General features: G+C 40.7%; 1 protein-coding gene across 1 annotated transcript in view; it reads right to left on the bottom strand.

The window, feature by feature from the left end:
• Positions 1 to 1544: 1544 nt before the first annotated feature.
• Positions 1545 to 27104, bottom strand: part of ZNF460 (zinc finger protein 460) — a 31720-nt gene continuing 6160 nt past the window's right edge. The window contains exons 3-4 of the mRNA XM_012751399.3: positions 26150 to 26245; positions 1545 to 17658 (exon numbers count right to left, since the gene is read on the bottom strand). Coding sequence (XP_012606853.1) covers positions 16124 to 17658; positions 26150 to 26245 — 1631 coding nt within the window. The 3' untranslated portion in view covers positions 1545 to 16123. The remainder of the gene's footprint in view (positions 17659 to 26149; positions 26246 to 27104) is intronic.

Raw genomic sequence — 27104 nt, 5'->3', positions numbered from 1 at the left:
GCTGCTACAAACTGTGGCTAAAGAGTTGCTGACATTCACTACATTGAGAAGACTTTTTTTTCCCAGTGCAGACTTTCCAATGCTCAACAGTTGTGTCATTAAGGAAAAAGGACTTGCCACATAATCTGCACTTCTAAGTCATTTCTCCACTATGAATTCTCTGGTGCTGAACAAGATGAGATCTTCTGATGGAGGCTTTCTCACGTTCACATACTCGTGAGGACTCGATCCTGTGTGAACGCTCCCGTATACTGAGTTTGGAGCTAGAGACACATTCAGTGTACCTGCAATCCCTTTGTCCAGTATGAAAAGCCTCCCCACTCTGTTCCTTTTTGGCTACTTGTCCATTGTGAGGTGCCTGATGCTGCACAAGTCCAGAGCTGACCAAGAAGTATTTCCCACCTTCCCTGCAAGTGAAGACCTTCTCTGAATCTGACATGTAGAATCTGCAGATATTCACCAACACTTGGCTTTTTCCCTCCTAGAGGAAAATTGCTGTCTCTAGATATGGCCAAGTTACAGTCAACCAGAAGTCTCTCATACATGACTCATACATGTATGGTTTCTGCCCATAGGTTGTTCCTATTGCTCAGCCAGGTGCAAACATGTGTTTCAGGACTGGGCCACACATGTCACAGGAGTGGGACATTGGGGTATAATGACTTGCACTGGGAATTTTCTTTTGTGACATTTTTTAAGAAACATCCTACTCAGAAGATGCATCCTCATCCTGCACTCCATGGACAGCCTAAAAGGATAGAAAACATGCTGAAGAGCATATTTAAATGTGGCAAGTGGCATCTCATAACAAAAATGTGCCTTATACAACCAGGAATTAGTCCATGGGACTAATGGCAGAACACAGGAGATGGAATGAGGAAAAGGAAGGACATGCTGTGCGTGTGGAAGCCTTTAAATGTCAGAGAATGGAGGAGACCTAACAGTGGAGAAGGTATAAGGATGGGGTATAAAGTAAGGAAAAGAGGCATGCAGTCAAAATCACTCCTCTGACAATGGCTTCTCAGCATGGCATTGGCTCCTTGTCACAGCATAAAAGCTTTGTTGCCTGGGCATTAGGGCAATAGCATGATCGCAGCTCACTGCATCCTCAAACTCCATACCTCAAGTGATCTTCCCACCTTGGCCTTCCAAAGTGCTAGGATTATCAGTGTGAGCACGGTGCCCAGCCTGGTAGCAGTAATTTTTGATGGGTTGAAAACATCCAGGTCCGGTGCAGTGGTGCTTGCCTGTAGTCACAGCTATTCAGGAGGCTCAGGTAGGGTTGCTTAAGCCCAGGAGTTGGAGATCAACTTGGGCAACAAAGCAAGAACCCACCTCAACAAAAAAATATATACAGTAACAGTTTATAGATTACACATCTAAGATACAGTGTCATTAAATAAACTATAAGACATGTAGAAATATATAAAACAGAAGTCTAGAAAATATATATCTTGTAATTACTAAACACAAGCACACAAAAATGTGTATTTGTATCTGACAAATAGAAATAAGGGAGAAAACAGCAGGAAAACATAAACTTTATATATTTTTGACATCAATTCAAATTACCTAAAACAATTTTAGTATAATAATAATAAAGAGTTAATTATATAAATAAGCCAGGCTATTTTAATATTAGCTATCTCACTAGATTTTTAAAAGGCAGGCGTAATATTGGTAAGGTTCTGTTGGATTCACACACCATGATGGATAATTATGGCCTGGTAGATACAACAGCAGATACCAATTGCAGGATATGTGCTTTTTTTTTTTTTTTTGAGACGGAGTCTCACTTTGTTGCCCAGGCTAGAGTGAGTGCCGTGGCATCAGCCTAGCTCACAGCAAACCCCTGGGCTCAAGCAATCCTTCCGCCTCAGCCTCCCAAGCAGCTGGGACTACAGGCATACATATATTAGTTGGCCAATTTCTTTCTATTTATAGTAGAGACGGGGGTCTCGCTCTTGCTCAGGCTGGTTTCAAACTCCTGACCTCGAGCAATCCCCACCTGCCTTGGCCTCCCAGAGTGCTAGGATTACAGGCGTGAGCCACTGCACCCAGCCAGGATATATGCTTTTAACACAAACTGAATATGGACAAAACTGACAAGATGTAGGATCATAATAAAACTTCTTTAATTTGTATAGAATAAAACAATACATCAGCGTAGAGATCAATGACAGAAGACACCTAAAATGTTTTTAAGATGTGGTTGGAAATCAAGTCACAAAATCCTAAATAACCCATGCAAAAGGGAAACAAAGATAATAAAAATTGGAGGATATTTTCTTCCCAAAATGATATCCCCAATGCCAATTTAATAGGTTGTTTGTTTGTTTGTTTTTGATTGATTCTTGCTCTGTCACCCAGGCTGGAGTGCAGTGGTGTTATCATGGCTCACAGCAACTTCAAACTCCTGGGCTCCAAGAATCCTCCTGCCTCAGCGTCCTGAGTAGCTGGGACTACAGGCATATGCTACCATGCATAGCTAATTTTTTTCTATTCTTGGTAGAGATGAGGTCTTGCTCTTGCTCAGGCTGGTCTCAAATTCCTGGCTTCAAGCAGTCCCCCGAGTTGGCCTCCCAGAGTGCTAGGATTACAGGAGTGAGCCACTCTGCCTGGCCCTGATAGGCTTTTTTTTGAGACAGAGTCTCACTTTGCTGCCCAGGCTAGAGTGAGTGCTGTGGCATCAGCCTCACTAACAGCAACCTCAATCTCCTGAGCTCCAGTGATCCTGCTGCCTCAGCCTCCTGAGTAGCTGGGACTACAGGCATGCGCCACCATGCCCAGCTAATTTTTTGTATTTTTACTTGGTCAATTAATTTCTTTTTATATTTTTCGTAGAAATGGGGTCTCACTCAGGCTGGTTTTGAACTCCTGACCTTGAGCAATCCGCCCACCTCGGCCTCCCAGAGTGCTAGGATTACAGGCGTGAGCCACCGCGCCCGGCCTGCTGATAGGCTTTTTATAAGCAGTATCATGAGCAGTATTCTGACCAATTAGGAGAAATAGATAGGGTTTTCCTTTATCCTAGGGTATGGGCTTAGGCTAGTCACCTGACTCCTCTGTACCTCGGTATTCCCATCATTACATTGAAGGGGTGCTACGGTCCCTTAAAGTGCTCAAGGTCTATTATTCAAAGTATAATTTGGCTGTCTTTAAATTATCATAGGATAAGGCCAGGCGCGGTGGCTCACGCCTGTAATCCTAGCTCTCTGGGAGGCCGAGGCGGGCGGATTGCTCGAGGTCAGGAGTTCGAAACCAGCCTGAGCAAGAGTGAGACCCCGTCTCTATTATAAATAGAAAGAAATTAATTGGCCAACTAATATATATATACAAAAAATTAGCCGGGCATGGTGGCGAATGCCTGTAGTCCCAGCTACTTGGGAGGCTGAGGCAGGAGGATTGCTTGAGCCAGGAGTTTGAGGTTGCTGTGAGCTAGACTGATGCCACAGCACTCACTCTAGCCTGGGCAATAAAGTGAGACTCTGTCTAAAAAAAAAAAAAAAAAAAAAAAATTATCATAGGATATTCCACTTTAATGTTTGCTTTATAATGTACCTAAAATAAAGTCATCTCTACATATTCTCATGAGATGCAGCTAATGAACTCTAAAGCAGTCTTATTTAATGTATATGCTATAAAGAAAGGATGATAATTAGAAAGGCATACAATCCTTTCAAATATTTTAAAATATCAGAATATATACAGGAAATACAGAAAAGCATCTTTACAGCATTACTGCATTCATATAAAATCTAAAATCAGACAAAAATATAATAGGTACTATTATTATTATTATGTTTTGAGACAAAGTCTCACTTTGTTGCCCAGGCTAGAGTGAGTGCCGTGGCATCAGCCTAGCTCACAGCAACCTCAAACTTCTGGGCTCAAGCAATCCTTCTGCGTCAGCCTCCCGAGTAGCTGGGACTACAGGCATGTGCCACCATGTCTGGCTAATTTTTTCTACATATTTTTAGTTGGCCAATTAATTTCTTTCTATTTTTAGTAGAGACGGGGTCTTGCTCTTGCTCAGGCTGGTTTTTTTTTTTTTTTTTTGAGACAGAGTCTCACTTTGTTGCCCGGGCTAGAGTGAGTGCCGTGGCGTCAGCCTAGCTCACAGCAACCTCAAACTCCTGGGCTCGAGTGATCCTTCTGCCTCAGCCTCCCGGGTAGCTGGGACTACAGGCATGCGCCACCATGCCCGGCTAATTTTTTATATATATATATCAGTTGGCCAATTAATTTCTATTTATAGTAGAGACGGGGTCTCGCTCAGGCTGGTTTTGAACTCCTGACCTTGAGCAATCCGCCCGCCTCGGCCTCCCAAGAGCTAGGATTACAGGCGTGAGCCACAGCGCCCGGCCCTCAGGCTGGTTTTGAACTCCTGACCTTGAGCGATCCTCCTGACTTGGCCTCCCAGAGTGCTAGGATTACAGGCGTCAGCCATGGCTCCCAGCTGGTACTATTATTAATACCCATCTAAAGTGTCAAACTGTGAAGGAAAGAAATGAATAAAGTAAAATTCTGCATATGGTGTTCTCAGAAGAGTAGGATGGAATTTGCAATCTGGCAGCCTCATATCAGGCATGCTGACATTTTGTTCCATTTTTAAATAAGGGATTGTGGGGAATTCAGTGCATTAATTTATTACATTTATATTTTTTTTGTCCTTTTTCATACATGTATAAGTCAATGAGATGAAGTGGACAAATTTTAAGTTACAGCTTGATGTCTCCCTGCATGTTTCCTGTGTAAATCCTAGCAGTGCAAAGAGAGAACATCCCCAATAGCTTCTCAGGTACAAACTTGCCTTCCCTCAGTTAATACTCACAAATGTCATTTACCACCATGTATATGATTTGTCTGGTTATTAACTTATCAATAGACTTCTACAGTATTTACTACTTGGTGTCCAACATGTCCCTGCCACTCAAGTTTTTTTTTTTGGGGGGGGAGGGCTGTATTTATTATTATTTTTTTAATGAATCCACTTCCATGACTGCCATGCATCCTAGACTGAGTTGATAGTGATGAGTTCTAGAGGTAACTTCACCCACTATGGATTTTCTGGTTACTATCACAATTTTCTCTGATGACATCAACAACACCCAGACTCATGAGACCTCAATTCCTCCTATTCTATTCCTGTCAAATGCCAAAGCCAACTATGTAGGAGGACTTTTCAGAGGATACGGCAAATTTGTCTTCCCTTCACTTTGCTCTATGATGCACACAGTAACCCCAAACAAGCAACAGGTCGGGGATTGTGAAGGTCCAAATTCACGTATTTTTTCATAGGAAATTCATCCATCTAGTTTCATGAGAGCAGTTTTAATTGCTATGTTTTCTTCCATTTAATGACTTTCACAATTTACTTAAGCATCTTAGAAATAGCTGTCATTTGAATTATTTAAAGTTCTTGGTTATTATAAAATTGCTTTAAACCTTTGTGTACATGTATTTTGGTGTCAGAAAGCACTCAGTACTAACGGGTTTGACCCCAAATTGACTTGTTTGGTCATGAAAAATAAGTATAATTTTAATATGAAACCTTTACCTCAGACCATATAAAAACATGAACTCAAAATGAGTCTTACACCACATTAAAGAATTAGAAATATAAAACACCTATATTAAAACATAAGTCATGCATCTGTGTTAAGTTCAAAAAAATAAAACATAAGTCAAAGCTTTGCAACATTGAGGCAAAGTCTAGTTAGATAGACAGGACACAAAATAACACATAAAGGACAAAATGTTTTGGATTACATCAAAACTAAGAACATCTACTCTTCAGAAGACACTGCTAAGAAAATAAACCAAAGACAATTTGCAAAACATATATCTGACAAAGGACTAGCATTATGAATATTTAAAAAATAAAATGAATTATTACAATTCAATGTTAAGGAAACAATTTAAAATTGGACAAAGATGTTGATGAACAATGAACACATGAAAAGATGATCAATATCACTAGTCATTTTAGCAATGCAACTTAAATCCACAATGAGACAGTAGCTACACCTGTTAAATTGGAAAAATGAAAGAGTGACAATACGTGCTGATAAAGATGGAGAACAACTGGAGCTCCCATGCAATGTGGGTGAGAAAACAAATTGGTACAGCCCTTTTGGAAAACAATTTGGGAATTTCCTATATGGATACATCAGGTAAACATACACACACCATATGACACAGCAAATGTACTCCTAGTTATTTACAGATGACAAGTTAAAATGTTTCCAACCAAATATCTATAGCAAGAAGTCAGGAAGAAAGCCAATTAGTAGCCCCTAGATGTGCCCCTACACACAAAAAGCCAGCCAAAACAACAGATAATTACATTTTAATGAAAATAACTACAGGATAACACTGGTGTACATCAAAGGAGTAACAGAAACTCTGGTGAGCAAAGAAACTCAGGATAGCCACATAGAGAAAATACCTGGCCCAGACAACTCCATCCCCTAGCCAGGATCAGATGGAAACCAGGAGGAATTTCTCCCTACTGAGAAAAGATAAACAACAGGATCCCAGCAGCCCCCATCAACACCTTGGACACCTAAAGTCCTCACCACTGGGGGCCTCTCTACTTCTCACTGGCACTAAGCCCAGCTGAGCCGCCTTGAAGCCCACACCGCTGTACTCCCCCTAGAAAAGGAGCTGACACTATGCTCTGCCACCTGCAGCCCACAGAGCTACTGTGCTATGCTATCTTGGAGCTGGAACTACTGCTGGGGTGTGTCTTGCTCCAGGGGCAAGTGCCCCTGGCACTCCTTCCTTCATCCCTGAGCCTACGCCCGTGAAGGAACCACGTTCACCTGGTGGCCTAATTCCCCAAGCCACATTGCAAGCAGCTGTTCCACCTTTTCCTGTGGGGCCATGCTGTTGTAGAGCCACACCACCTACTCAAGAACTATCCGACATTGTGCCCCACCACTTCACACTGGAACTGAAGCTGTCCACTCCCTCCTGGGGAAGCAGTGCTTTGGCAGAACTGCACCATTTACCTCTCGCAGTCATGGCTATGCCTGCTCTCGGGGGTTCGGAGTCAATGCTGTGCCCTGCCTCCTGGGGAAATGCTGCGCTGACAGAAGGCCACCTACCTCAGTCACTGCCGTGCCATGCTCCCAGCGGCCTGAGCTGAAACTGCACACACTGACTCCTGAGGAATCAGTGCCTTGGCAGAACTGCTCCAAAAGCCTCTCGCATTTGGTGTTGCATCCTGCCCCCCCAAGCCAGAGATGAAGCAATGCTAGGCATCCCAGGGAAATGGTGCACTGACCCATAGAGCAGTCAAACCCCTCTGTACCTGAGCAGAAGTCATATCCTTGGACACCCAGAGCCGTCATGTTTCTCCTTTGCCTAAGATGATGCAGTACCCTGCCTCCTAGGTAACAATGTCTTGGCAGTCCAAGCAGTCATGCACCCCAATACCTATCTGAAGCAGCACCCTGCATCCCAGGGAGATGGTGCCTGGGCCAACCAGAAGAAGCATGCACCATAGGCCTGAGCTGAAGAGGCACATTGCCTTTGGGGAAGCAGTGCCTTGGCAGAGCTGAGCAGCTGTGCATTCCAGAGCTGAGACAGCCAAACAACTCTAGTACCCTCTTCCCTGGAGCTGAACTAGACCCCTAGAGTCTGAGCAGCTGAAACACTCCTCTCCCTAGGGAGTTATCACAGTGCTGCTCCCAACCCCCCAAAACCCAAACACCTGTGTTCCACCATGCTTATTTTCTGCTGATGCACCTGGCCTCACAGCATCTGGGATACAGCAGAGTCCCAACATCCCATGGTCTAGAGTCACCACTATGCAGTGCCTCATCCCCTGGGACCCAAGTTTCCAATGAGACCTATTGCTCAGATTCCTAAATTGCAGCCATACCCTATCCCTGGGACCAAAACCCCAAAGCACCCTTTTCCCCCAGACATGGGCCAGTGCTGTGTCCTGCTCCCCAGAGGTAGAATCAAAGCTACAACCCAGCCACTTGGGCCCAAGCTGCTAGTGGTTGTATCCCAGTCACAGATGCTGGCTCTGTGGGCAACTTACATCTACGATCTCTGCCACAGAGAGGAAACTTACATCCCAAGACCCAGATGCCACAGAGGTGCACAAGGTACTGAGCCTAAGACCCTGCCCTGAGCACCTGCACCTGGAACCCAGAGCCACTGCAGCCACTTGTATGCCATGTCAAATCTGACACCAAAAAGTACCCTCTTGGTAAATATCCCCATTGTGAGGAAAATGAGAATAAAAGGACACCAAAATGCCCTTGCCACCAAAGACCCTAACAACCTATGTCACCATTGCTGCAAACATTTACAACCTAGGCCATTGAGGAACCCACAGCTATTGCCAACATTGAATGCAGCTGAAGAAGCTGAACACAGATCTTAGCACTGCACCAATCCAGAAACAGTCACCACACCCTTCTCAACCAGCACACTAAAACCCAACTGCTAGTGAAAGTCTTTCTCTATGAAAGCAACTTTCCAACTAGAAAGGTTGGAAGAGGCTATTGTTCTACAAGATGTATAGACATCAATGCAAGAACACAAGACATATGAAAAAGCAAGGAAATATGACACCACCAAAGCAACAATAACTCTCTATTTACAGACCACAATGAAAAGGAAATCTACAAATTGCGTGAAAATGAATTCAAAATAATGATCTTAAGGAAACTCAGTAAGATACAAGAAATTATAGAAAGCTAAGTCAACAAAATTATTCAAAATATGAATGAAAAATCTAACAAAGAGATAGATATTATAAAAATTACCAAATAGAGGCCAGGTGTTCACACCTGTAATCCTAGTACGCCAAGGCAGGAGGATCACTTGCGGTCAGGAGTTCAAGACCAGCCCAAGCAAGAGCAAGACTCTGTCTCTACAAAAACTAGAGAAATTAGCCAGTTGTGGTAGTGCACACATGTAGTCCCAGCTACTCAGGATACTGAGGCAGGAGGATAGCTTGAGCCCAGGAGTTTGAGGTTGCAGTGAGCTATGATGATGCCCCTGCACTCTACCCAGGGTGACAAGAGTGAGACCCTGTCTAAAAAAAAAAAAAAACAAAAAACAAAACAACAACAAAACTCACATACATTCTGCAGCTGAAGAATTCAATGAATGAAATACAAAATACAATAGAGAACTTCAGTGCAGACTTGCTCAAGCAGAAGAATGAATCTCTAAACTTAAGGAAGTTGTTTCGAATTACACATTCAGAAAATTTAAAAAGAAATAAGAATGACAAAGGTGAAATAAGCCTAAAAGACCTATGAGATACCATTAAAGGGAAATGGGAAATTTTTTTATATTCTCAGAGTTCCAGAAGGTGAAGAGATAGGAAAAGGCATAGAAATACTATTTAATGAAATAATAGCTGAAAACTCCCTAAGTCTTAGGACAAATTTGAAGATCTAGATACAGGAAGCTCAAAAGTCCCCAAATAGATTCAACCCAAAAAGATCCTCTCTAAGACACATTACAGTCACTGACAAAAGTCAAAGACAAAAAAAGAATACTAAAAACAGCAAGAGAAAAGCATCTAGTCACAAATAAGGGTCCCATTATACTAATAGCAAATTTCTCAGCAGAAACCTTACAGACCAGGAGAGATGAGATGATATTAATATATCCAAAAGAGCTAAAAGAACAACAAAAACAAAACAAAAAAAAAATGGCAGTCAAGAATTCCTGTCATTTTAAAATGATGGAAAAATAGTCTTTCCCAGACAAACACAAATTAAGGGAATTAGTCACTACTAGACCAGCCTTACAAGAAATGCTCAAGGCAGTCTTATATCTGGAAATGAAAAGATAATCACCATTATGAAACCATGAAAAATTACAAAACTCACTAGCAAAGCAGGTACACAAGAAGAGAAAAGAATCAAATCTTATCACTATAGAAAACTACCAAAACACAATGATTAAACAATGAGAGGAAGAAAGGAACAAAGGATATACAAAACAACCAGAACACAATTAACAAAATGACAGGAGTAAGTCCTTATCTATCAATAGTAACCGTGGTAAACAGATTAAATCCTCTACTTAAAAGATATAAACTATTTGAATGGATTGTGAAAATGATCCAACTCTATGCTGCATACAATAAACACACTTCACCTGTAAAGACACACATAAACTAAAAGTGAAGGGATGGAAGAAGGTATTTCACACAAACAGAAACCAAAAGCAGGAGTAGCTATATTTACATCAGATAAAAGAGACTTTAAGTTAAACTAGTGGCCGGGCGCGGTGGCTCATGCGTGTAATCCTAGCACTCTGGGAGGCCAAGGCGGGTGGATTGCTCGAGATCAGGAGTTTGAAACCAGCCTGAGCAAGAGCGAGACCCCATCTCTACTATAAATAGAAAGAAATTAATTGGCCAAGTAATATATATAGAAAAAATTAGCTGGGCATGGTGGTGCATGCCAAGTAGCTCAGAGCTACTCGGGAGGCTGAGTCAGCAGGATTGCTTGAGCCCAGGAGTTTGAGGTTGCTGTGAGCTAGGCTGATGCCATGGCACTCGCTCTAGCCTGGGCAACAAAGCGAGACTCTGTCTCAAAAAAAAAAAAAAAAAAAGGTAAACCAGTAAGGAGATGAAATCAGCGAGAGGATATAACAATTATAAATATTATATATATGTACCCAACACCAGAGCACCAAGATATAAAAGGCAAATAATATTAGATCTAATTGGTGAGATAGTCTCTAATTCAATACTAGTTGAGGACTTCGATACTCCACTTCCAGCAATGGACAGATCATATAGATAGAAAATCAACAGAGAAACTTGAATTTAAATGACACTGTAGATTGAAGGGGCCTAACAGACATTTACAGATCTTTTCATCCAGTAGCTGCAGAATCACATTCTTTTGATAAGCAAATGGAACATTCTCCAGGATAGGCTACATGTTAAGCCACAAAGCAAATCTCCACAAATTTAAAAGAAATAAAATCACAGAAAGTATCTTTTGTGACGACACTGGAATAAAACTGGAAATCATTAAGAGGAATTTCTGAAACTGTACAAATATGGAAATTAAACAACATGCTTTTGAATGCCCAATTGGTCAATGAAGAAATTAAGAAGGAAACCCAAAAACTTCTTTAAATAAATGAAAATAGAAACAGAACATATCAAAACCAACAGAATGCAGCAAAACCAGTTTTAAGAGGGAGGTCTATAACAATAATGTCTACATCAAAAAATATAAAGAGTTCATGTAAACAACCTAACAATGCTTCTCAAGGAACTAGAAAAGAACAAATCAAACCCCAAATTAGAAGAAAACAAATAATAAATATCAGAGCAGAAATAAATAGAACTGAGACCTAACAAGCCAAAAGATCAATGACACAAAAAGCTGGATTTTTAAAAAAAGATAAAGTCAACAAGCCATTAGTCGACAAGCCACTAAACCAATAAAAAGATCCACATAAACAAAATCAGAAATGAAAAATGAGACATTACAACTGACACCAGAAATATACAAAGTTAGTAGATGCTATTATGAAAAACACCACACTAAATATTGGAAAATTTAGAGGAAATGAATAAATTCATGGACAGTACAATCTACTAGGTTTGAACAAGAAGATAGAAAACCTGAAAGAAAAGAAAAAAAGAAATAGAAAACTCAACAGGCCAATTATGAGCAACAAGACTGAATCAGTAATAAAAAGTCTCCCATCAGTGAAAAGTACATAACCTGATGGTTTCACTGCTGAATTCTACCAAACATTTAAGAAGTAAATACTAATTCTTCTCAAACTCTTTAAGAATACTGAAGAGCAGGGAATTCTTACAAACTCATTCTACAAGCCCACATCCCTGCCACCAAAACCAAACAAGAACATAAAAACTATAGGCCAATATTCCTGATGAACACAGATACAAAACTCCTCAAACAATACTGAACAAGCTGAATCTAACAACACATCAAAAAGATTGCTCATCATAACCAAGTGGAATTCATCCCAGGGATATGAGGATGGTTCAGCATATACAAAACAATAAACATGATATATCACATCAACAGAATGAAAGATAAAAGCCATACGATCAACTCCATAGATGCATTAAAAACATTTGATAACATTCAACATCCTTTTATGATAAAAACTCTCAACAAATTATGAATAGAAGGAATGTGTCTCAACATAATTAAGTCCATAAATAACAAAGCCATAACTAATATCATACTAAACAACAAAGAGCTGAATGTATTCTAACATCTGGAACAAAACAAAGATGCCCACTTTTACCCCTTTTATTAAACATAGTACTGGATGTCATAGCCAGAGGAATTAGGTAAGAGAAAGAAATAAAGGGTATCCAAATTTAAAAGGAGGTTGTCAAAATTTTTCTTGTATGTAGACATAAATGTAAAGCCCTAAAATCTGCACCAAAAAACTCTTAGAATTGATAAACAAATTCAGTGAAGATGCAGGATATACAATCAATATACAAAAATCAGTACCATTTCTATATACTAACAACAAAGTAGCTAAAAAAGAAATCAAGAAAGCAGTCCCATTTACAATAGTTATAACAGACATAAAATACCTAAGGATAAACTTAACCAAGTGAAAGACCTCTATGATGAAAATTACAAACCATTGATGAAAGAAATTGAAGAGGACACAAAAAAAATGGAAAGACACCCTATGTTCATAAATTAGAATATTGTAAAAATTAACATACTTCCAAAGTGATCTACAGATTCAATGCAATCCCTATTAAAATACCAATGAAATTCTTCACAGAAAAAGTAATCCTAAAATTCATAGGGCATCACAAAAGACTTTGAATAGCCAAAGCAATCCAGAGCAAAAAAGAACAAAATGGGAGGTATCACACTACTTGACCTCAAAATATACTATGAAGCTATAGTTACCAAAACAGAAAACACTGGCATAAAAAGAGACACATAGACCAATGGAACAAAACAGAGAACCAATAAATAAATCTGCATTACTTACAGCCAAGTGAGTGTTGACAATGGCACAAAGACCACTCACTGAGGAAAAGATAGTCTCTTCAATAAATGGTGCTAAGAAAATGTATATCCATATGCAGAATGAAACTAGGACCCTATCTCTCACCATATACAAAAATAATCTCGAAGTGCATTAAAGACTTATATCTAAGAAAACATAAGAGAAATGCATCAGGACATCAGTCTGGGCAAAGATTTTATGGCTAAGACCTCAAAAGCACAGGCAATAAAAGCAAAAATAAACAAAATTATATCAAACTAAAAATCTTCTGCATAGCAAAGGAAACAATAAAGAGAAAGCCAGCATAATGGGAGAAAATATTTGCAAACTATTCATCTGACAAGGGATTAATCTCCAGAATATACAACTCAAAAACCACAACAAAAAAAAATTCTACCAATTTGATTTTAAAATGGGCTAAAGAGACATCTCTTAAAACAAGACATACAGGCCAGAAGTGGTGGCTCACGCCTGTAATCCCAGCACTTTGGGAGGCCAAGACAGGTGGATCACTTGAGCCCAGGAGTTAGACACCAGCTTGAGCAACATAGTGAGACCCCATCTATTAAAAAAAAAAATTAGCCAGGTACAGTGGCACACACCTGTAAGTCCTAGCTACTCAGGAGACTGACACAGGAAGATCGCCTAAGCCCAGCAAGTGGAGGCTGCAGTGAGCTATGATCATGTCAGTGCACTCCAGCCCAGGTGACAGAGAAAAAAAACAAAAACAAAAACAAAAACATACAAATGGCCATCAGATTTGAAAAATGCTAAACATCACTAATCATCAAGGAAATATAAATCAAAAAGACAGTGAAATACCATATCACCCCGGTTACAATGGCTATTATCAAAAAGACAAAAAATAAACAGGTGAGGATGTGGAGAAAGGAACTCTTATACACTGTTGGTAGGAGTGTAAATTAGTAAAGCCATCATGGAAAACAGTATGGATGTTTCCCAAAAACCTAAATACCGAACTGGGCACAGGATGTGCTGTAGTCCTAGCTACTCAGGAGGCTGAGGTGGAAGGATCACTTGAGCCTATGAGAACAGCCTGAGCAGCACAATGAGACTCCATCTCAAAAAACAAAACAAACAAAAAACAACTAAAAATAGAAATACCATATGACCCAGCAATCTCACTACTGGGTATATAGCCAAAGGAAAGGAAATCAGTGTATCAAAGAAATATCTGTAATCCCATGTTTATTGTAGTACTATGCACAATAGCCTAGATATGGTATCAACCTAAGTGTCCATCAACAGATGAATGGGCAAAAAAAGTAGTATATACAGATAATTGAGTACTATGCAGCCATGAAAAAGAATGACATCTCATCATTCACAGCAATATGGATAAGCTTGGAGGACATTATGTTAAATGAAATAAGCCAGGCATGGAAAAATAAATACCACATGTTCCCTCTCATATTTGGAAGCCAAAAAAGCTCATCTAATGAAGTAGAGAGTAAAACAGTGGTTAATACAATCTGAGAAGGATAGTAGGGAGAAGGGATAGGAAGGGGTTTGTTAATGGATACAAAATTACAACTAACTGCAGTAGGTAGAATAGAAAAAAATTACAGCTAGATAGAAGGAAAAAGTTCTAGTGTTCTCTGGCATTGCAGGTTGAGTATAATTAGTAATAACATTATATATATTTTCAAAGAACTACAACAGATTTTGAATGTTTCCAACAAAAAGAAATGATATTTGAGGTGACTGATATGCTAATTACCTTGATTTAATCACTGCTCATTGTATGTATGTATCAAAATATTACACGATACCCCATAAATGTGTACAATTATGTGTCAATTAAAAATAATTAAAAGCAAAAAAAAAAATACCAAAGAAGGAATTCCAAATTATCCTGACTAAAGATATTAATTATTACAATGGGGACTCAGTCCATGGTGGTAATTGTGAAACTCACACCTACTTGCATATACACATATGTGTCCACCTGTTAAAATTCCAGTCACTTTAGAATCATCACACAATCTTTTATAAAATGAAAAATGAGATTCCTTCACTTTTGTTTTTCTGAGTTTATCATAATCCTTTAACTTAATTTAGCTGTATGTTATATTTTGTTTTGGCTATAAGAGATCTCTAGAAAATTGTTTAGGTGGAATTGGAAGAGTCAGTCCAAAAAGGAGTAAAGATTTGAGAAATCACAATCACAGGGAAGAATTAGGGCTCCACTGGGCTATAACTATGTACAAACAGTTATACTATCATTCCAATCCCACAGAAAAATAAGAAAAAAAAGGAAAAAGAAATAAACAAGTAAATCAAGATCAAGAAAATGGGTACTCAGTGGCTAAAACCACATGCAGAAGCAATTTGATTTTTGAAAAATCAGTCTCGAGTGTACAGTAAAATATGTCCATTCACATGTACATCCTAGCTCCTTAAAGATAAAATTATTTCATAACTCAAGCCTCTATTATTTCTCATACAAACTTATGCTCCTGCTTCTCAAGGGTAGAGACAATGCTGTGGAACAAAGCAGGCTTTCACAGCATGTTTTTAAAAATAACCTCATTTGTCTAACTGTACCGACACTAGATAGCAGTGAATGTATACACAGGGAAAAATAATGAGGGCAAAGCCCTTCTGTTTCTGAAACATTTACCTCTCCTCGAATAAAACAAGGAATGACAAATGGCCATGAGTTTGTCAGGGAAGTCTGAAAGAAGCTGTGCTCCCATTTCTTTCTCATTTCTATGTCTCCTCCTCCTTTCTTTTAATATAACTGAGAAAACATTTCACTGTAAACTAAGAAGAAGTGGCTGAATGTTTTCGTATGTGCACAGCAACCAGTGGGTGAATTCTCAGACACAGAATGAGAGTCCAGGCTGGGTCAATTTCTAACATGATTCTTTAGATGGCAAATGAGGATCTATCACAAGTTTTTCCATACAAATAGCACTTAGGAGTTTCTCTTCAGTATGAATGGCCAGATGCTGAGTAAGATGTTTCCTCTGACCACAGATTTTCTTCAGTAGTTATATGAAAAAATCTTTCCCTAATAGAAGTTCTTGGATGTTGACTCAAGTTTGCACACCTATAAAAGGTCTTCCCACATTTGTTACACTGGTAGGGTTTCTTCCAGTATGCATCCTTCGATGCTGAGCGAGGGATGAGCTGCGTCTGAAGGCTGTTCCACATTCACTGCATGCATAGGGCTACTCTCAGTTTGAATGATGGAGTGCTGAATGAGGTTTTCACTCTGGCAAGAAACTTTCTTACGCTTGATGCGCTGATAGGGCTTTTCTCCAGCGTGAACCCGCTGGTGCCTTGTGAGGGGTGACCTACGGTTGAAGGCCTTCCCACAGTCTACACACTCATATGGTTTCTCTCCGGTGTGGATGCTAAAGTGTCGAATAAGGTTTGTGCTCCGGCAAAAGGCTTTCCCACACTCGATGCATTCATAGGGCTTCTCTCCAGTATGAACCCGCTGGTGCCTCCTGAGGCCCGACATGCGGGTGAAGGCCTTTCCACACTCTAGGCACTCATAGGGCTTCTCTCCAGTGTGGATGCTAAAGTGCCGTATGAGATCTTTCCCAATGCTAAAGGATTTTCCACATACTTTGCACTCAAAGGGTTTTTCTCCAGTGTGGGCCCTTTTATGCAGGATATAAGTAGAGTAGTGGGTGAAAGCCTTTTCACATTCACTGCACACATAAGGCTTCTCCCCAGTGTGAATACGCTGGTGCTGCTTGAGGTGTGACCTGCAGTTGAAGGCCTTCCCACACTCCATGCATTTATAGGGCTTCTCCCCAGTGTGGATGATGTAGTGCTGAATGAGGTCTGTGCTCTCACAAAAGGCTTTCCCACATTCGTTGCACTCAAAGGGTTTTTTTCCAGTGTGGCTTCTGCTATGCAAGACAAAATTGGAGCGGTAGGTAAAGGCCTTTCCACATTCACTGCATTTATAAGGCTTCTCTCCACTGTGAATCCGCTGGTGCCGTGTAAGGTGTGATCTGCGGTTGAAGGCCTTTGCACATTCACTGCATTCATAAGGCTTCTCTCCAGTGTGAATCTGCTGGTGCCGTGTAAGGTGTGACCTGCGGTTGAAGTTTTTCCCACACTCCAGGCACCTGTAGGGCTTCTCCCCTGTATGGATGATGTGGTGCTGAAGGAGGTGTTTGCTCTTGCTAAAGGCTTTCCCGCATTCTGTGCAATCATAGGGCTTCACCTGAATGTGAATCTGCTCATGTTGAACAAGGAGGCAATTCTTGTTAAACACGTTCCCACATTCCTCACATTTATAGGAATTTTCACCTTCCTGGATCAAGGGATACGAAACTGCTCCACATGAGTTGCATACACAAAGATCATCTTCTGGAGAGACTTGTTCCTGTATAATCACTGAACATAAACCATCATCTGTCCCCAAACCATCATGTTCAGGGCTCATTTTCCAAGGGAGCGTCTCCTGCAGGTCCATCCCTGGTCTCCAGTGGCCTTCCTGCATCTCTGATGGCCCATCCTGATCCTTGGCTTGCTCCAGTTGGGAGTCCCCTGAGGATCCCTGTGTCAGTTGCTCCTCGAGTGAGACTTCCTCAGGCAAGGTCAGGTAAGGAAAGGTAGGCTCTGTTGTCCTGGGTTGTGTGCTGTCACCTGAAGGGAATTCAATAGACAAAAGGGCTTATTAGGCATGGCCACATGGAAGAAACAAAATCCCTATTTCAGTGAGAACGAGAAGATAAAAATAGTGATGATTTGAAAATAGCTATTGTTGGGATAGCTTAGAAATGGTAGGGTGACCTAGGGATATTGTTGGCATAAGAACCTCTGCGGATGTAACAGTCTGCATAGGTGTGGCTGTCTTCCAAATGGTAAGGACATTCCAAGGGCAAGAACTAAAAACGGTTTCTCTCCTGGGGCAGAAAACTGCTCCAGGACTGCTATCAGGAACCTCAACCTGCTGGAAAACTTGCCTGTCCGCAATCCCAAATTGATGTTCTTGTTTAGCTTTAGGCTAGAAATAGCTTTGAGATGTAACGGAAATCTAAAGAACATTGGCTGGGGATGTCTTTAGAATATGTCTGTTTGTCTGATTTCGATAATCTTTTATTCCTGGGATGAATAAACACGAGTGAGGAATTACTCTCGGGGCTCTTGGTATGGAAAACCTTGAGTCCCCTGACTCCACTTTCTTTCTCTTCTACTGTCTCTTTTCTTATTCCTGCGCGACACCCTGTTTTCGGCCCTGTCAGCTGGGGAACTCCCAGCAAGCTATGATTTGAAATTCCTGAAATCCAGGTTTGCAATTTCTTTCTCTTTGGTGCTTGAACTCTTGACACTTTTAAAGGGAAACCCACAGGAAGAAGCTGGGACTAGGGACAGAGTGTCTGGAATAGAGAGCCCTGCTCACAGTCAAGACTGGGCTGGGTGGACAGAGTAAAGATAATGCTGTGTGTAGTGAATTTACTCAAAGCAAGAACATGTCAAGGTGCTACAGAGGCCTGGGAAGGGGGACTCAATGCAGCCTAGATGGGAGACATGAAGAAGCCAGGGAGGCTTCCCAGAGGTGGTACCTCATGAGTTGAGTCCTAAAGGAGAGGTGCAGTTGTCATAGAAAGAAGATGGAAAGGACCCTTCAGCCTTAGGAAACGGACATAAAAAGGCAGGGAACTGCAGCAAGAGGATGCAGCCCCATGACAGGTGGGTTGGTGAGGACACAGAAACATGTGGGGGCAGAGAAGAAGCTAATGCTCAAGATTCTGCCTTGGGGACAGCTGGCGATAGCTACGGACACTCCCAAGACAGGGATCCTAAGACACAAGGTGAACAGGATCTGAACAGACATGTTGAGTCCACTGTGTCAGAGAGGAAGAGATAAGCGAAGTGGCTAACAAAACAGACTGAATCTTGGAAAAAAAAATTAAAAACTGTATTTAAAGATAATAAAAATATGTATGAAGAAATTAATAACATAAAGTTATCAATTCTCCCAAAACTGATCTATAAACTCAATACAACCCTAAAACAGCAACCTAAAAAGATTAGAAAAAGACACAATCTGATAGAGAAAAATAAAACTTTACTTCAAAACAATAATATCTATATGGACTTAATATATAAAATCATCAATTCTACCCAAATCAATGTATAAATACATATATAATCACAACACGTTTTATCAGGTTACTTTAAAACTGATTCTAGAATGTATATGAAAAAGCTATGTCCAAAATATCCCTGCAGGAAAATAAAAAGGGGGACCCACCACATTAGGCTAGAGAATTATTTTGAAATTATAGACTCTAAGATAGTGTGGTACTTGCACAGGAATAAGAGAAACTGACAATGAAAAAAGAGTAGAGAGCTCATAAATCCATTTACGCAGATGGAACTTTGATAGATAGCAGAGGAGGTACAGCAAGCACCTCAGTAGTAAAAGGAAATATTTAGTAAAAGGCACAGAAAAACTGGGTACTGACATGTGGAATAAATAAAATTCCATTGCTATATCATTCCATCTTGCTCAAAATCAAGCTCAGTTTGATAAAGACTCAATATCAAGCATGAAGATTTTTGTTGTTATTTTGAGAGTTTTTTATGTTTTGTTTTGTTTTTACAGACAGGTCTCACTGTCGCCCAGGCTGGAGTGCAGTGGTACGATCACATCTCACTGCAGCCCTGAACCCCTCCTCTCTCAGCTTCCCTATTAGCTGAGACTACAAGCACATACCACCATGTCTTGCTAATTTTTAAATTTTTTTGTAGAGACAGGTTCCCACTATATTGCCCAGGCTTGTCTCAAACTCCTGGTCTCTTCGAACTTTTGTATAAAATAAACAAGAATATCTTACTGATATTGTGGTTAAAGCAAGATTTCCTAATCAAGACACAAAAGTAGTGCTCATAAAAGGGATTAAAAATTATAGTAAAATAAGAAACTCTATTCAACAAAAGATACTTTAAAGAGATTAGAAAGACAAAATTTAAAATCTAGAAGAATATATCACAGTATAATAAAATGCATTGTATTAGTTTTACTAGGAATGTACAAAGAATGCACAAATCCAAAAGAGAAAGGCAAATAAGTTAATAAAAAAACAGGCATTTATCTGAAATGACATTTCTCAGAAGAAAATAGAGAATGGTCAAAAATCATGTGATAAGATGCTCACAGGAGCATCTTAAATGCATGCAATGAGAAAACTGCAAATCACAACATAAAGATACGATTATGTACCCATTTTACTAAAAAAATGGCAAAAGAGGCTTATATCAGTTGTTAGGTTATAGATAAATGGATCTCTCACACTTTCCTGAAGGAAGTGTACATTGGCATCACCTCGTTAGGAAACAATGGATATTACCTTGAAAAGCTGAACATTAGTATAAACTATAATCCAATAACTCCACTTTTAGGAACATTATCATGAGAAACCTCTGCACATGTCCATAAGGAATACATGTACATAAAAGCTCATGGCAGCACTTTTGTGAGGGAAAAAAAAACATAGACAATTAAATGTCCCAGGAAATAGATGAGTACACTGTGATATAGTCAACCAATGGAATAAGTGATGCCTATAGCATCAGGCATCATGAATGTAAGTTAGATAACACAAATTAAAGAAGCATATACCAGAAAACTACATCAACCACAACACCAAGTTTTAAAAAATTTAAAAAAATATTAAAAGTGTGCAATACACTGTTTAGATGCACATACACACATGCATGCACAGACATACTGTAAGACAATCCTGAAAAATACTGGAGTGACAAGTTAAAGCAAGGGTCCTCAAACTTTTTAAACAGGGGCCAGTTCACTGTCCCTCAGACCGTTGGAGGGCCGGACTATAGTTTTAAAAAAAACTATGAACAAATTCCTGTGCACACTGCACATATCTTATTCTGAAGTAAAAAAACAAATGGGCAAAAACAACCGCATGTGGCCCGCGGGCCATAGTTTGAGGATGCCTGAGTTAAAGAAACAGACAAACTTCTTGAAAGACATAAATTACCAAAACTGACATAAAAAGAAACAGAACATCTGAATAGTCCTAGATCTACTGAACAAATTGAATTTATATGTAAAAGCTTTCCCACAAAAAAGATGGGATAATAAAACCATAATTCAGGCCATAAGTTGTCTCTGTGAAGGAGTTACAAAATGGAAAAGGGAAGAAACCCATAGATAGAGGTAGGCAGGCTGGTGCTAGAGACTGAATATTTGTGTCCCACAGAGTTCATATGTTAAAACCCTAATGTGCAATGTGATGCTATTTGATGATGGGGCCATTAGGAGGCAATTAGGCCATGAAGGTGGAGCCCCCATGATGGGATTAATGCCTTTATAAGAAGAAACACCAGAGCTTGTTTCCTGTCTCCGCTTCTCACCATGCTGAGGATACAAGATGGCCATGTGCAAATCGGGCAGTAGGCCCTCACCAGACACCAGATGTGCCAGTACTTTCATCCTGGACTTCTCAGCTTCTAGAACTATAGGAAATAAATGTTTGTTGCTCAAGACACATAGGTTATGGCATTCTTGTCATAGCAACTCAAACTTGCTAACAATAGGGTATATGAGTAATGTTCTCATTCTTGAGTTGGGTGATGTTATGAAATTAATAAGCAAATAATTAAATTAGCATATTAATTAATCAGGGTTATTCATGGATTAATGATCAGAGTGTGTCACGAGCCAATGTTCATTATTAATCAAAATATGAACACCTGAGGTCCACTAATAAAGAGAGGCTATTTGTATATTATAGTTTAAGATCTCATGGCCAGGTGTGGTGATTCAAGCCTGTAATCCTAGCACTCAGGGAGGCCAAGGCAGGCAGATCACTTGAGATTAGTAGTTCAAGATGAGCCTGAGCAAGAGTGAGACCCTATCTCTACTAAAAATAGAAAAAATTAGCCAGGTGACTAAAAATAGAAAAAATTAGCCAGGTGTGGTGGCATGTATCTGTAGTGCCAGCTACTCGGGAGGATGAGGCAGAAGGATCACTGGAGGCCATGAGTTTGAGGCTGCCCAAGGAAGACTCTGTCAAAAAAAAAACAACAACCAAAAAACCCAGAAAAATTCTAGGCCCAGCTCCAGCGAACTCAATATTAGTTTTTATTGTGGCACTTAGCAAGCCACTCAAATTCCATAAGCCTACATTTAATCTTCAAAAAAATAGGGCTAAAGATAGGGCCTGCCTTATAGGACTATAGGGAAGATGAAGTAAAACACTGTGTATCCACGTGCAGCATGGAGCAGGGCACCAAGAAAGAAACCAGTGCATACTAGCTATCATATTTTATTATGAGTTAGTTAAAGAATATACATCTGGGACCTAACATGGAAGTATGTAAATTGAAAATGTAAAAACACAGGGATTAATCTTGGAAAGTATTTAAGGGTAAAAAGGATGGGCTCTGAGATGCCTGATAAAGCCAATATTAAAGTGGAGATCAGAGTAAGAAAAGAATGAAAATCCATGAGAAAAAGGAAAGAGAATTCAAAACGGCCAGATGCTCAAGCACAGAAAAATCTGAAAAGTTTGTGCTGTACCATGAGGTGATACTGCTGCAAGGTTAAGAGTGTGTCTCTGAAGCGAGAACCCCTCAGTTCAAATCCTGCCTATACCAAGACAGTTGGTGTTAAACAAATTCATTTAGCTGCTCTCAGTCTCAATTTCCTCATGTGAAAAAACTAAGAGACTCTCAGTTTCTACCTCATAGGCTGAGCTGAGAGTTAAATAGGAAAATTCCCATGAAGGACTTGGCACAATGCTAGATATCTCATGAGAGTTCAATAAATTAGAGGCCATCATGATTTATCATTATTCTCACTGTTGTGTTTAAAATCAGGATGAAAGCAGTGACCTTGCGATGGTTTCACTGCTGTGGTACAGAGAAACAGGATCACAAGTACTCAAAGAGTTAAGGGAAAGTTACCAAGTGCTGATGAGGATATGGAGCAAGGAAGGGAAGCTTTCACAGGCCAATGGTGGGAATGTATGATGGTGCAGCCACTCTGCAGAATGGCTGGGCAGTTTCTATTAAAGCTGAACATACACCTACTCCATGATCTGCCCTGTACACACACTAGAGTATATTCCTAACAGAAATCAGTGCTTACATCCACAGAAAACATGAACAATAATATTCTCAGCAGCATTCTTCACAGTATCCCAAAACTAAAAACAACAGGAATTTCCATTGAGAGGAAAGAAATGAATAGCAGTTTTCACACAAAGAGATACTACAACATACTGAGAATGAACCAACTATAACTGTATACAACTATGTGAAATGAATCTCATAGACATGATGATCAAAAGACAACAGAATCCTAGCACTCTAGGAGGTTGAGGCGGGCGGATCGCTCCAGGTCAGGAGTTCAAAACCAGCCTGAGCAAGACCCTGTCTCTACCAAAAATAGAAAGAAATTAATTGACCAACTAAAAATATATATACAAAAAATTGGCTGGGCATGGTGGCGCATGCCTGTAGTCCCAGCTACTTGGGAGGCGGAGGCAGGAGGAACGCTTCAGCCCAGGAGATTGAGGTTGCTGTGAGCTAGGCTGATGCCACGGCACTCACTCTAGTCTGGGCAACAAAGTGAGACTCTGTCTCAAAAAAAAAAAAAAGACAACAGAGACAACGGACAGCATTCTGGGGGGTTCAAGAACAGCCAGAACTAATCTATGCAGACAGAGTCTAAAATATGGGATGGCAGAACAAAAGAGGCTACTGAGGGCCTAAGACCCTAATGAGGTGCTGTACATAGCCTGTATACGTATTGATGTAGGTGGTGGTTACTTGCGTTTACATATAAACAAAAGTTCATCAAGTAGACTTCTTAAGATTTTTGCACAACATGAGTTATATCTCATTCAAAAAGGAAAAGACTATATGAGCAAATGGAAGATATTGAACACAAGTGTATACATCTCTTACAAGTATGAGATAATTTCACCAAGAAGATTGATTGCACAGGGAAAGTAGAATACACACTAGTGTGAAGCCATTAGAGAGGAATTTATTTGTTTTGTTTTCCCCTAATGTAAGGAAATTGAGCATGTTTTAAGCTGAGTAGAGAATAAAGTTGGAGAAGAAGCAGAAAAGAAGTAAAGAAACAAGTTCCCTGAAGAGGTATGATCTAGATTCTGGGGCAGGAATTGGCCAAGGTCCAGGGCAAGACCTCTAGGGAGGTGATAATGGAGGATAACACATATGAGAGATTTAGATGAATGTGTAAGGGTTGAGAATCAGGCAACATATGAACACAGACTCTTATTTTCCACATAAAAATATGCTGAGACATCAGTGACTAGGGGAGTGGCAGATGTTGGGAACAGATCTGAGAGGCTGGGGGAGCTGATGCAGGAGACAGAGCAGAGCAGAAGCAGAGATGTGAGAACAGAACGGAGTGGTTTGGCATCACCCAGAAAAAAGATGATGAGACTAGGGGTAGGTATACACACAGTCTAATGCAGGCAGTGAGGGGGATGGATTCAAGAGACATGCATGATACAAAATGGACAGGATTTAGAAATGTCTGGACGTAGGGATTGATGGATTTGGAGGTGTATAGGAGTTGTCTGTGACTGTACCCAGTCTTCTGATTTGCTTACAGGGCATGACCATTCACTGATACTTGGTATATGGGAGAAGTGGGCAACATCAAGAGCTCCTTTTCAGGCATGTTCAGCTTGAGGTGCCTTGTCCACATTCACAGGAGATGTGGGACTGAAGAATGAAGGACAAGAACAGACTCAGAAGGGCTGAAAAGACACATTCCTGGGCTGGGTAAGCTGCCCACGGGACTAACAGAGGGGAGAGACCATAACTTTGGGGTGGTGCTAATCACCACATGTGATGGTCCCAGCGCCCTCAGCTGCCCAGATGTGGGGCAGAGAAGGCCAAATGGCACCTTTAGGTTCTAGAAAAGTCACTACTTCTAAGTATCTCATCGACCCTCAGATGATGGGTGGAGGGAGAAGGTGGGAAAGGGGTATGTATAGCAGAGTAGGAAAGACCTTGTTTCCTCACAGTTCAGATGAAAATATGATATTATCACTTTTCATTAAAACTAGTAACGTGGTATGAATGTTAATACCATACTTTCACAGAGCCAGTCACTATGATTCAGGCACAGTGTCAAGCACTTTCATGCATAATCTATCACATCCTCAAACAATCCAATGACATAAAGCTATTAGGAATAGAATTCTTTTTATTTCTTTATTTATTTTTAGAGATGGGGTCTTGCTATGTTGCCCAGGCTGGAGTGCAGTGGCTATTCACAAGCCCAATCATAACACTCCATAATCTGGAAGTCCTGGGCTCAAGTGATCCTCCCACCTCAGACTCTAAAGTGGGTGGGACTACAGCCACAGGCCATCATGCCCTACACTACTACAATTCTTTAAAAACTAACTGAGCAGCTTGGGAATAATGATGAAAGGCAAGGAAAAAAAACTAACTGAGCACAGTGGACTGACTAGATGTATATCAAACCATTTGCTCTTCTCCCAGGGTACCCAAGTGTGGCCAAAAGTCTTGTCACTGGAATGTGAGGGGAAGTAATGTGTGTGGAAGTGGGTGTACCACCTTCCCTTCTCTTCTCATTTCCCTGCTACCAGCTGGAGGATGCCAGGGAAGCCTTAATACCTCACGCTGACGACAGAAGGCACCTCGCTCTGTGAATAACTGTGTGGTACAGAGCTCCTCAATGACCCACAGGCCCCTGGTGTGAGAAAAATTATTTTCATATTGTGAGCCACCAACATCTTGGAGTATACCTGTTAGAGCAGCTAGATTTAATGTAGCCAAACTTACTGCAAAGGCACAAGATCATGCAGCTTCCCTGGGATCACATGGCTGTTTCATGTCAAAGCTAGTTTTAAAGCCCAAGCAGTTAGGGCCAAGAGCCTGAACGTATGCAATGTACTCCACACCTCCCCACGAGCAGTGAAGAGTGTGAGGGGGCTGAGCAGGGTGGAGGGCACAGAGACCACAGGTTAAATGGCTCCATGGACCCCAGACCCCCAGAGAGGCCACAACAAGAAGATTCCCACAAACTTCAGAGGCAGTGTTCACCTTTCCATCTGGCATCACCCCAACCTTCCCAGCTGCTGGCTCCTACCTGGACAGGAGTTTTGGAAGAGATCTTCCTCCACCGCCCAGAAGTCCTGGTTGGGCTCCAACTGGTAGATCGGCTCTGGTTTAGACAAAGAACAACCTGTGCATGGAGAACAAAAGAGGACACAGGGTGTTTGGTTGGAAGAAACCTTTCAATCTAGTCTGGCACTTCAACATGGGGAAGACCTTGAAATGAAGCTATTCTCATCTAAGTAAACAAATGCCTCAACTACAACCTGGAAACCAACTGTGAAAAAGCCATCATTGGGCCCCAAAGACAGTCGATAGTAGTGCTGCCTGTGTAGATGGCATCAATTCCCTTTGAACTCCTTCTTATAGAATCTAAACACTGTTCGGACATCTTTCCTGAAGGGATTTGATAATTAATACAAGTCACAGAGCCTTAACCTGTGAATCAGCAACACCTGGGAATGCCTCGTTGCAACTGCAGACCAACTGAAACAAAATCTGAGTGTGAGGCCTGGACATCAGATTCTAATCATTCCCCAGGTGACTACATCCCCCATGGCAGGTAGAAAAGCCTTGGTCTGCTTCATCTTGCAAATGGCATCCCTGATCACCAGGAGACTGAGGCTGACAGGTGACTTAAACCAGCCACTCTGAGGAGAGACAAAGCCTTTATTCCAGGAACGGCTGAATGAGGGTTTCTGCCACTTGTGTTGACATGCAGCATCCTGGGACTTCAGTGAGGGAACCTGCCTAGACACCTGGACCAGGGAAGCAAAGAAACAGACATCTGGGTTGGCACCCACCAACCCGGGAGCCAGCCTCACCAATGAGCTTCTTAGTACGTGAGATAATACTATCCCTCAGGGTGAAGATCGTATGAGATGATCTGTCATGTGCAGCTGAACACATATGAAATGGTAAAAGACATGAGGACTCTGTAGAGAAGTTAGTGGAACAGGCATCAGGATCCACAGAAGCCTTGTCTGTCA

The sequence above is a fragment of the Microcebus murinus genome, chromosome 16, assembly GCF_040939455.1.
Source record: "Microcebus murinus isolate Inina chromosome 16, M.murinus_Inina_mat1.0, whole genome shotgun sequence".
Classification (NCBI taxonomy): domain Eukaryota; kingdom Metazoa; phylum Chordata; class Mammalia; order Primates; family Cheirogaleidae; genus Microcebus; species Microcebus murinus.
Note: the sequence above shows the minus strand (reverse complement) of the source record. Positions and strands in the feature narration are given on the sequence as shown.